At 47.7% G+C, this 11,401-nt stretch overlaps 1 protein-coding gene across 1 annotated transcript; it reads left to right on the forward strand.

The window, feature by feature from the left end:
• The first annotated feature begins 2,620 nt into the window (after window positions 1–2,620).
• Window positions 2,621–9,550, forward strand: LOC123779807 (olfactory receptor 10T2-like). The gene is made up of 3 exons (XM_045778352.1): window positions 2,621–2,800; window positions 3,278–3,409; window positions 8,597–9,550. The coding sequence occupies exons 1-3, from the start codon at window positions 2,621–2,623 to the stop codon at window positions 9,548–9,550; spliced, it is 1,266 nt and encodes a 421-aa protein (XP_045634308.1).
• Window positions 9,551–11,401: the final 1,851 nt, after the last annotated feature.

Raw genomic sequence — 11,401 nt, forward strand, 5'->3', positions numbered from 1 at the left:
AGATGGTAATTATGTGATGGGACGGAGGTGTTGCCTAACACTTTGGCGGTAATCATTTTGCAATATACAAGTGTATCAGATCAACAGGTAGTACAGCCTTCAACTTACACAATGTTATACATCAATTGTATCTCAGTAAAGCTGGGGAAAATTTAAAAAAGCAAATTTCTCAGCTAGGGAGAGAGAAGAGGGTCTAGGACTGAATTCTGGGGAGTTCTAATTTTAGGAGCTGTGAGAGGAAGAGACTGAGAAAGCACGGTGTATGGAGGTTAGGAAAAGCAGATGCCATGGAAAGCAAGAGAGTAGCCATGGCAAGGAGGGAATTCATTATTTGGGTCTGAAGCTCCTGGAGGTTGGAGTAGGATGAGGACAGTTCCAGGGAGCTCACAGGCTAGGGGGAGACACACAAGATACAGACAATATGAAGAGGAAACCCAAGATGTCTGGGAGTGCAGATGCCACAGGTGACTAGCCTGGAGTGATCAGGGAAGGCTTCCTAGGGGAGGTGATGTAGAGATGCGTCCTTTCGGAAGAGTAGGAATTTGCCAGGAGGCTAGGAGGAGGGGAAAAGAAATTCCTGAGAGAATAACATGGGGAGGGGCAAAAGGATGTGAAACAGCATGGAAACCTCAGAGGATGGGTCAGCAAGTTGGAATGGCTGGGTCTATACCTCACTTCCTTATTACTAATTGGATAAATGGTTGTGTGTGAGTTTGCATGGAACAATGGCTGGGTTTGGAACTAGAGAAGATAGCAGGGGCCAGATCACAAGGGTCCTGGATGTGAAAATGAGGAATTTTAAACTTTACTCAGGGGGCAATGGGGAGCCACAGAGGTCTCTGAGGAGAGAGGGGACACAGCCAGAGCCTTTTGTTCTAGTGGCCAATACAGAAGATGGACAAGAGGGAGGTGGCGCTGTAGGCTTTTGCCAGGTGAGAACGATTGCACTTGAGTTAGGGTGGGGCTGGGGGGGGGAGTATAGAAAAGGAGGAAGGACAGAGAAAACATTTGACTATAATTCTGGGGAGAGTAGGGAGTGGGATCGAGGGGGCTGGGGTCACTATGAGAAGTTAAGCCTGGAGAGCATTTGTATAACATCAAGTGAACCACTTCTTTCTCCCAGCCCTGGGAGCAGGGCGGGTGCGTGTGTGTTCCTGTGTGTGTGTGTGTGTGTGTGTGTGTGTGTGTGTGTGCGCGCGCGCGCGCGCGCGTGGGCGGACAGCAGTCTTGCCCAGCACACAGCGAGCACTGATGGGGAGCACAGATGGAGTGAGGAGTGTGTTTGTGATCTCCACCACAAAAATAAATCATAATTAGTTCTTGCCTCACTTTTTGCCATCAGAGCCCAGGGGGCTGGGGAAGTAGACCCTGGGGTCTTTAGTTTCCAGTAGGGAGAATATCTGCAGGGAGTCACTAGCCTGAGCCCTGGGGTGCTTGTTAGTGGCTGGGGAGCCCCTGGGACAGGAGCTCCGGGGACCCCCTGCATAACAGGATCTGGGTCCTCAGCCCCTCCAGAACTTCTCAGGCTGTTGAGCAGAGAGCGATGTGGGCAGGCACTGTGGGAACCTCCCTTGGCCATGGTGAGTGTGGATTCAGAGCCTTTGCAAGACAGGAAAAGCCACTCGGGCCCATTCCTGGCCTTACGGGTGAAATCTGAAAATGAGTGGGGGAAGAGAGAAATGCCAGAGTGACTGAGTATTAAACCTGAAAACAGCCAACGGTGATGGGCTTGGATGGCATTTGCTCAAAGGGTGTTCAGTTCTGTTTTCTGTGGATGACAAAATGTAGAATGGAGGAGAATATGACATCTGCCCAGGAAGGGAAGGAGAGACCTCTGGGGGAACCTCAAGGAGAACCCTCCAAAGCCACAGACGCTCACCCGCACACAGAACGCTGGTACGCGCAGGTTTGCTAGCAGACCGTGGGACCGTGGTCTGAGCACATGGGGTGTGAAATGCACACATGTGAAATGTGTGTGTCCTGCAAGCAACACACACACGCATGCACACACACGTACACTGGAGTTTCGTGAGCACAAATGCACACACGCTTATATAGCAGTGAGGGCTCAGAGGTGGTGGGGAAAGGGCTCCTGTTTTTTTTTTTTTTTGGGGGGGGGGATTCCCAAAGAAAAGAAAGAGGAAGGGGAAAGACTCTAGATCCTAATCCCATGTGCTCCTGTCTCACTCTCACCATGAAGGTGGCATTGGGCAGAGCTCCAGAACTCACCACCCACTGGCTCCTGCCAACTCCCTCTCCAAGAAGCAGCTGGCCTGGGGTTCTTTCTGTGGAGGCAATTTTCTCGGGTTCCGGGTATGCAAATAAGGTACTTTCTAGACCTGCAACCTGATTTCCTTTGATTACGCACTCCCACCTGTCACGGTTGGAAAGTGGAATTTGGACATGTTGAGGCAAAAAGCCACGGCTTCTCATCTGCTGTGGGGTTAAATTTCGGCCATGTTCAAGGTTTCCTGCTTTCTTCTTCCCCCTCTGGGGGGTGGGTGCTGGGGGCTGGAGCAGATGGAGAGGAGCCTCCTGTTTCTCCTGTCTGTATGAATCTCCTGCCCCCTCCCCCAACTCCCAGCTTAGCTCAGCGTGTCTGCCTCCAGCATTCCCTGAAATGACGGAGTCCCCTCCATCCCCTGACTGGACCCTGGACCAGTCTTACCCCGACATACTCCTGACGCAGCTCTGCCAGCCCCATACCCTGCTCTTTCTTTCACACCTGCCTCCACCCTGTCCGGAAGTCCAGCCTGTCCACCACGGGCCACTTCTCACCGCCTCCGTGGCCCTCGCCCTGGTTCAGCTCCCATCATCCCTCACCTGGACCAGCTCAGCACCTCCTCCCAGCCCCAGAGCCTTTGCACCGGCTGATGCCTTCTCCTGGTCTTCCCTCACATATCCTCTGGGCTGATTTAAAAATTTTTTTCAAGTGTGAATTTGGGGCCTTGGCCACCCTGCTGAAGCCACCCTGGCCCATCCCCAGCCCTAGAAGTGAGATCTGAAAGTGAAGGAAGGGAAGCATTCCCCAGGGACTGAGCATTAATCCTCAACAAGCCCATTCCTGACTGTCCTACCCAGAACTGTAACCCTTCCCCTCAGGGAGCCCCTAAGTACTCTGCTCTTTCTCTCCTGCAGTCCTTCTCTTCTAACATACAGGCTCACTTGTTTAGTTATCAAGTTTGTTGCTTATCGCCCAACACCCTCCCTCTAGAACCTTCCGCTCCTCCAAGGCTGGGATCTCTGCCTCCTGTTTAGCTTCCTGCTGTGTCCACAGCGGCACCTGGCCCTGAGCAGAGACTTAGTGGATATGAGCAAGATGAAAGGTGAGCCTGTAAAACAGCCCTTAACGCACAGCATCCAGAGACAGCCCCCTGGCTTCGAATCCTGGTACCGGGCCCGCAAGAATGTGAGCAGATTATCCCCCTAGACCCTGCTTCCCCAGCAGTGCAAAGCCTCTCAAGGAGTCCAACACCAAAAGGTTCATAGCACTGTTCCGGGAATCTTATCCGACTATTATTCGTGAACTCACAGGATCAATGTCAGCCCTCACAGATGAGGCTCAGAGACACAAGACCAGCGGTCCTCGGTCACACTGCCTCCAGGGAAGGAAGGTACCAACACTTAAGTTCAGGCTTGTCTGATTCTGGGGCTCATCCCTGTTGTTCCTGCAGGTTACCGAAGGGCTGCCTTGAGCACGGGATTTCTGCCCTATGTAATGGGGATTTTTTGGGTCAGATAGTGACCTCCCCATCACTGGAGGCATGAGAGTAGAGGCTGTATAATTGCCAAAGAGGAGACTCCTACACTGAGTGTATATTGAAGGGGTGGTTTCCTTTTCGATCCCCTTCTTTAAGGTGCCCAAGACGGGCTGACTTATTGTTGGAGGAAGCTTGTGTTAATACCACGAAGGGCCCCTTCCCTATATGGCAACTAACAGTTGGGAGTCCATCAGCCTGGTTTTGACTTCTCCCTCTACAAACCTCACCTCACTCTGGAAGTTTCCTCTAACTCCCTGATGTCCTCATATTCAGCTTCCTATGATCGTCTGCCTCATGGCGGACCAAGAAGCCTTGTCACCTACCTATGTGCAGTTTTTACTAGACCTTTGCTGTTCAGGTCACATATTGAAAAACGTTAATCAGAAATGGTGTTAGCATATTTTACATTCAGAAAGGAGCCTCTTCATCTCTACGCTTAGCTTCCCCTGTCAAAACCAGATTGATTAAACTTCTTGAAGAACAGTACAAAAATTTACCGAGAAGAAAAATCCTTCTAAGAAATTTTTGTTTCTTTTACTTAAAAAAATTCCCACTTGATATAGAAAATCTGAGACACACACACACACACACACACAGAGAACACATGCATATGTAGTCAGTCAGTTAGAATCTTACTGTCTTGTTTTCCATTTTTTTTGCAAATCACAAACATAAGAATTCCTCTCATCTTATCAATTATTTAAAATTTTTAAAAAAGATTTTATTTTATTTTTTAAAAGATTTTATTTGTTTATTTGACAGAGAGAGTGAGAGAGCACAAGCCGGGGGAACAGTAGAGGGAGAGGGAGAAGCAGGCTCCGCACTGAGCAGGGAGGCCGATGTGGGGCTTGATTCCGGGACCCTAGGATCGGAACCTGAGCTGAAGGCAGACGCCCAACCTACTGAGACATCCAGGTGCCCCTAAAGATTTTATTTTTAAGTAAACTCTACGTGGGATGTGGGGCTCAAACTCATGCCCCAAGTTATTGATTCTTCTTCTCCTTCTCCTCCTCCTCCTCCTCCTCCTCTTCCTCCTCGTCCTCCTTCTTCTTCTTCTTCTTCTTCTTCTTCTTCTTCTTCTTCTTCTGCTTTTTAGAGAGAGAGAGACTGCGCAGGCGAGCGCATGCATGTGAGTTGGGGGGGAGGGGCAGAGGGAGAGGGAGAGAGAGAATCCCAAGCAGGCTCCATGCTGAGTGATCCCACTGTAGACAATGCTCTATGCGATCCCAGATATCCCCGTCTGGGTGTCTCCAAGTCACTAGCAGGGCCTGAGAGTGTACGCCTTTCTTGGGTCCATCCCTCTGACATGGACCATGCTGCTGGCAGTGGTCAAGGAGTGGCAGCTGGAGAGGGGGTGTAGGTACAGCTTGAACTTGCATGGTAGGGGTATCCATACACGTACATGTGAGGCCTCTGGAAGTGCTATGTGGAGCTGGGGTGGAAGAAGGGGATAGTCCAAGGGCCAGCGGCAGGGCCAGGGCACTCTGCCTACCGCCACACTCCAGTGTGGGACCCTAAAGAGCCCAGGAATTCTAAATTCTAGTCCGGTTTTCCAGGCCATTATGAAGGTATGTTTCTCAGTGTAAGGAGTGAGAACATATTTCATTTAACTGTGTGTTCACTTTATTCTTAACTTTAACTGTTCAGTCATAAGGCTTGTGGGTCATAATTTGAACCCCACAGATGTTGGGAAGTTGGCCTGGCTGTTCATTTTCTTCTTTTTTCAAAAACTGAAGTATAATTGACATATAACATTATATAAGTTTCAGTTGCACGACATAGTGATTCAATGTCAATATATATGGCAACACTATCACCGTCATAAGTCTAGTTAACCGTCCCTCACTATACACAGTTACGAATTCTTTTTCTTGGGATGAGAACTTTAGGATGTACTCTCCAGTAACTTTCAAATACCCGATACAGTATTATTATTTTTTTTTAAGATTTTATTTATTTATTTATTTATTTATTTATTTATTTATTTATTTAACAGAGAGACAGCCAGCGAGAGAGGGAGCACAGGCAGGGGGAGTGGGAGAGGAAGAAGCAGGCTCCCAGGGGAGGAGCCTGATGTGGGGCTCGATCCCAGGACTCCGGGATCACGCTCTGAGCCGAAGGCAGATGCTTAATGACTGCGCCCCCCAGGCGCCCCCCAATACAGTATTATTAACTATGGTCACCATGCTGGACTTTATATCCCATGACTTACTTATTTTATAACCGGAAGTTTTCATCTTCTTCTTAATGATTTGTAAGAGCTAAACACAATTTAGAGCCACAACCTTTTCTAGTTTGTGATTTGCTTGTACATTTGCTTCAACTTAACAATGCTTTGTGATATTTGGAAATTACAGTTTTTAAATGGTCGTATCTAATCACTTCATGAAGTCTTCCAGGTCACTGAGTTTCTATTATTCTCACATATAAAGACTCTGATGTTCTCTCTGATTCTGTTTAATTTGCAGTAAAGAGGCTTCCTTTAGACACATATGTCTCTGCCCAGTGTGAGTTTTCTCAGCTCTAGATTTCTTAAGTGGAGTCCAAGATTCTTAGTTTTTGAGTTTCATTTTGCTTTAGTTTCTGCAGATTTCAAGGCAGGCTTTGCTTTTTATCATAACATGAATTCCTCAGAGGATCTCTTTAGAGTTTCCCTAGGTTGAATATTCTTTTAGTTTTACTTGTGCTAGATCAGGGGTTGGCAAACTACCATCTGAGGACCAGATCTTGCCCTCCGCCTGTTTTTGTAAATAAAGTTTTATTGAAACAGCCGTGCACAATTGTTTATACATTGTCTATAACTGCTTTCACATTAGAATGGCAGAGTTGAACAGTAATGGCAGAGATTGTGTAGCCCACAAATTCTAACATATTCACTATCTGATCTTTTACAGAATAAGTTTGCACCCCTGTGCTCGATTGACGTGGCTGCCTGTTTCTTCCTTTCCTCACCACCTTCTCCCTCCTGTTAAGTCCATCGATGGTCCCGACTCATCTTTTCTTTATAACCAGAATATCGATCAAGAACATTTTTGTTGTTTTTCTCTATTTTATATATCTTCAGAACTAAAATCTAAAATTATGTTTCCTAAATTAAAATTTCAGCAACCTTCCAAAACATTTAAATGATTATTCTCAATTTCTATGGCCCCATTGCTGCGGTGGAGAATTGTCAGGGAGACAGCCATTCATTTTTCCTCTTCTTAGAGGAGTCACTGGCTTGCAGGTTACCCACAATGCCACTAGGTGGCTCCTAAGTCAGGACTGTCCTCTCCACCCTCCTCTCCACCTGCCCTGTCTCTGAGTTGGTATTTGAGGAACTCAAGCCTGAGTGTTGCTTATCAAGCCAATGAACTCTTGATCAGCAGGGAAAGATGGCATTAGGGGGCATTTTCCTTAAAAAAGTCCCATGTTCTGAATGAGCGCAAAATACTCTGAGGAACATTTCAATATAGGTATATTTTTTTCTGAGCTAGCAGGTTAATTGATCATAAAACAATTAAGCTATCGCCAATCCAGGATTTCTACTGAAGCTTCAGCATTTGAATTAAAATGGTCAATAATTTCAGAGTTACTTTCATTTAATTAACACAGATGTAGCCATTAGCACAATGCCTAGAGTCCATAGTACTATTGGGTAGGGGTGAGGGGCCATGCAATTGTGTTAATTTCTCAGATCAGAAGAAATAAATAAACTTTGAGTGTTGAAGAATATACTCATCTTTATACCACCACAGTCCTATAACACACACCTCTAAAATGTTAAAATATTTAAATAATTTTACATAAAATTTAGATTTTATTTATTTGATTCAATAAATTTTATTTGAACAGAATTTAAATAAAAATTTAAAAAATTTTTGTGGGGAAGGCAGAATTGCCTAGGGCCCATAGAAGTCATGATGTAGCCCTAGTATTCATTTTCCTAAAGGTGTTATTTTGTTCACTGCAGGTATCACTGTTACAAGCTTTGTCTTTCTGGGTGTTCTTTTCACATGGACTGCAGCAGACCCTGTAAATTCCTCTCCCACATCCCCTCGACCTTTCTATGTTTTTTTCTCGTCAGATGGGGACTTAGAATTCCCCGTACATGTCAAGTGGGAATTACTGGGAAATTCATGCCTCCTGGTAGAAACTCTTTTTTCCTTTTTAAATGTTTTTATTTATTTTAAGTAGGCTCCACAACCAACGTGGGGCTCGAACTCATGACCCTGAGATCAAGGGTCACCTGCCTTACTGACTGAGCCACCCCAGCATGCCCCTCCTAGTAGAAACTCTCAAGCAATGACCATTTCACTCTCTTGTTTTTTTGAGAGTTCGGCTCTTTTAGATTCCACCTACGAGTGATATCATATTGCATTTGTCTTTCCTTACCTGACTTATCTCATTAGCCTAATGACCTCAAGATCTGCCATGTTAGTTGCCCTTGGCAGGATTTGCTTCTTTCCCAAGGCTGATTAATACTCTATTGTGTGTATATAGCCCTTCTCCTCCTCAATCCTCTCCTCCTCCTCCTTGCTCTCTACACTAAACATGGGCTTGAGCTCGCCACCCCCAGAGTCACTTGCCCTACCGGTGAGCCGGCCAGGTGGCCCTATACCACATCTTTATTCATTCCTCCATTGACCGACACAGTTTCTTTCCATATCTGTGATCTTCTTGTCTATTGAGAGACACTGGCTAGCTGGGTGATAGCAAGGAGAACAAGGGACATAATTTCTGAGTCTCTTTCCTCTTTAGTAAGACAGGGATGATTTCCTATCCTGTCGGTACCAGATGCATGGCAGATCGTTACGAAATTGTCCCAGTCTATTTATTCTGTCCTCTCCTCTCAGGCTCCTGAGAAGCAGCAGGAAAATGCCAGCCAGCTGGTGACCGAGTTTGTGCTGGTGGGTTTCTCCAACCTCCCAGACCTGAGAACTACCCTCTTCGGGCTGTTCTTCCTCACATACCTGGTCACCCTCAGCGGCAACATCACCATCATCACCATCATCCAGGTGGATCGGAGCCTTCACACTCCCATGTACCGCTTCCTGGCGGCGCTGTCCCTCTCCGAGACCTCCTACACGCTGGTCACCATCCCCAACATGCTGGCTCACCTGCTCATGGAGAGCCAGGCCATCTCCATCCCTGGCTGTCGGGCTCAGATGTTCTTCTTCCTGGGCCTGGGATGCAGCCATTGCTTCCTCCTTACCCTGATGGGTTATGACCGCTACGTGGCCATCTGCCACCCACTGCGGTACTCGGTGATCATGAGACCCACAGTTTCCCTCTGCCTGGGAGCCCTGGTTTTCTGCTCCGGCTTCCTGGTGGCCTCGATTGAAACCAGCATGATCTTCTCCTCGCCCTTCTGCGGCAGTGACCGCGTGGAGCACTTTTTCTGCGACATCGCCCCGGTCCTGAAGCTCAGCTGCTCGGATAGCGCCGGCAAAGCGCTGGCCATCTTCTTCCTGAGCGTCCTCGTGGTGCTGGTCTCCTTCCTCCTCATCCTCCTCTCCTACGCCTTCATCGTGGCTGCCATCGTGAGGATCCCCTCGGCGGCCGGCCGGCGCAAGGCCTTCTCCACCTGCGCCGCCCACCTCACCGTGGTCATCGTGCATTTTGGCTGCGCCTCCATCATCTACCTGCGGCCCGAGTCCGGGGGAAGGCCAGACCAGGACCGCCTGGTGGCTGTGTTCTACACGGTGGTGACGCCGCTGCTGAACCCCGTGGTGTACACCCTGCGCAACAAGGAGGTGAGGGTGGCCCTGAGGAGGTCCCTGGGGTGGAGCCGCGGGGTTTTTAAGTAAGCACTTGATCCACATTCCCCTTCTAGCTTTTTCATGAACCTACGTCCCGCCTGACGCTCAGTTTCCCCACTTGGAAAACAGGGGCCGCTCCCGTAGCCTTGAAGGAAAGAGGCGGTGGACGGTGGCTGAGACCCATCATGAAGTCCCTAAAGGCTGCCTCTTCCTTTGGTCTTTGCGTCTTTGACTTTGCTGGGATGCACGTCCCTCTGCAGTGCAGATGGTGACCAGCAGATGGCGCCACGGACACTGCCAAGCCTTGGCTGGCGGCGCAGGGTAGTGCTGGCGGCGAGCAGGGAGGGCGGCTTCCTCCTTCCGCTGCGGGGCTAGGACCGCTGTATAGCCATGTGCCATCCCCCGCGGTACTCGGTGATCAGGGGACCCATAGCTCACCTCTGACCGGGAGCCCTGGTTTTCTGCTCCCGCTTCTCGGTTGAGGAAGGAGCCCAACTCTGGGCTTGATTCCAGGGCCCTGAGATCACGGCCTGTGCCAAAGGCAGACGCTTAAACTACTGAGCCATCCAGGTACCCCTAGCATAATGTTTTGAAGGCTTGTCCGTATTGTAGCATATGCCAGAACTTCATTCCTTTCTATGGCTGAATAATATTTTATTGTAAGGATGGATCACCCTTTGTTCATCTATTCATTTGTTAATGGATATTTGGTTTATTTCCATCTTTCAGCTATTGTGACCAGTGCTGCTATGAACATTCTTGTATAAGTATCTGAGTCCTTGTTTTCAATCCCTTTGGGTATGCATCTAGGACTGGAGTTGCTGGATCATAAGGTAATTCTGTTAAGCTTTTTGAGGAATTACCAAATTGTTTTCCACTGAGGCTGCACCATTTGACATTCCCATGTGTAGAGAACAAGTTTTCCAGTTTCTCCTCATTCTTGCCAAAATTTATTTTCCATTTTTAAAAATTATAGCCATCCTAGTATATGTGAAATGGCTTAGTAATTCACTTTTGTCTAATTAAACACTGATGATGGCTTGAAATCATCCCAAGTATCTTGTCTGACCACTGTGGGATGAAATAAATCAGTAACAGAAGGAAAACTGGACATTTCCCAAATATGTAGAAATTAAACTATACACTCTTAAACAATGGGATCATTGTTAGATTGGAAAATAGTTTGAGATGAATGAACATAAAAACACAACATACCGAAACTTATGGGATCCAGCAAAAGCAGTGCTCAGAGAGAAATTCATAGCTGTATGTGCTTCCATTAAAAAGGAAGAAAGATGCACATTTAACAACCTGACTGGGGCGCCTGGGTAGCGTAGTCGTTAAGCATCTGCCTTTGGCTCAGGACGTGATCCCCGGCGTTCTGGGATCAAGTCCCATATCGGGCTCCTCCGCTGGGAGCCTGCTTCTTCCTCTCCCACTCCCCTGCTTGTGTTCCCTCTCTCGCTCGCTGTCTCTTTGTCACATAAATAAATAAAATCTTTAAAAAAAACCCAACAACCTGATTATACACCTCAAGGAACTAGAAACAAAAGAGCAAGCTAAACACTGAGGATGGGGTTTCCACCTCGAGTTTCTCCAGAAAAATGTGGTCTGTGTGTTAAATGCTGTATCTTCCATTTGTCAGAGCAAGACCACATTTTGTGCTCATCTCTGTCTCAGGAGATCAACCTGTATGGATCACATTGATGGGCTCTCTGCCTTCTGGCTTCTGGTTGGGTTTGGGCAATGGGAGGCACTGTCAGGAGATGGAGGGTAGGAGGAGAGAAAGGCCAGGGTATTACTCTCCCCAGTCTCTCACTACATGTGCCAACAGGTGGCCACTCTTAGAGGTCACAGTGCATTCCACACAACCAATCTTTCTGGCTATAACCACTGTTT

The sequence above is a fragment of the Ursus americanus genome, chromosome 14, assembly GCF_024610735.1.
Source record: "Ursus americanus isolate L20-20 chromosome 14, mUrsAme1.1.p, whole genome shotgun sequence".
NCBI lineage: Eukaryota > Metazoa > Chordata > Mammalia > Carnivora > Ursidae > Ursus > Ursus americanus.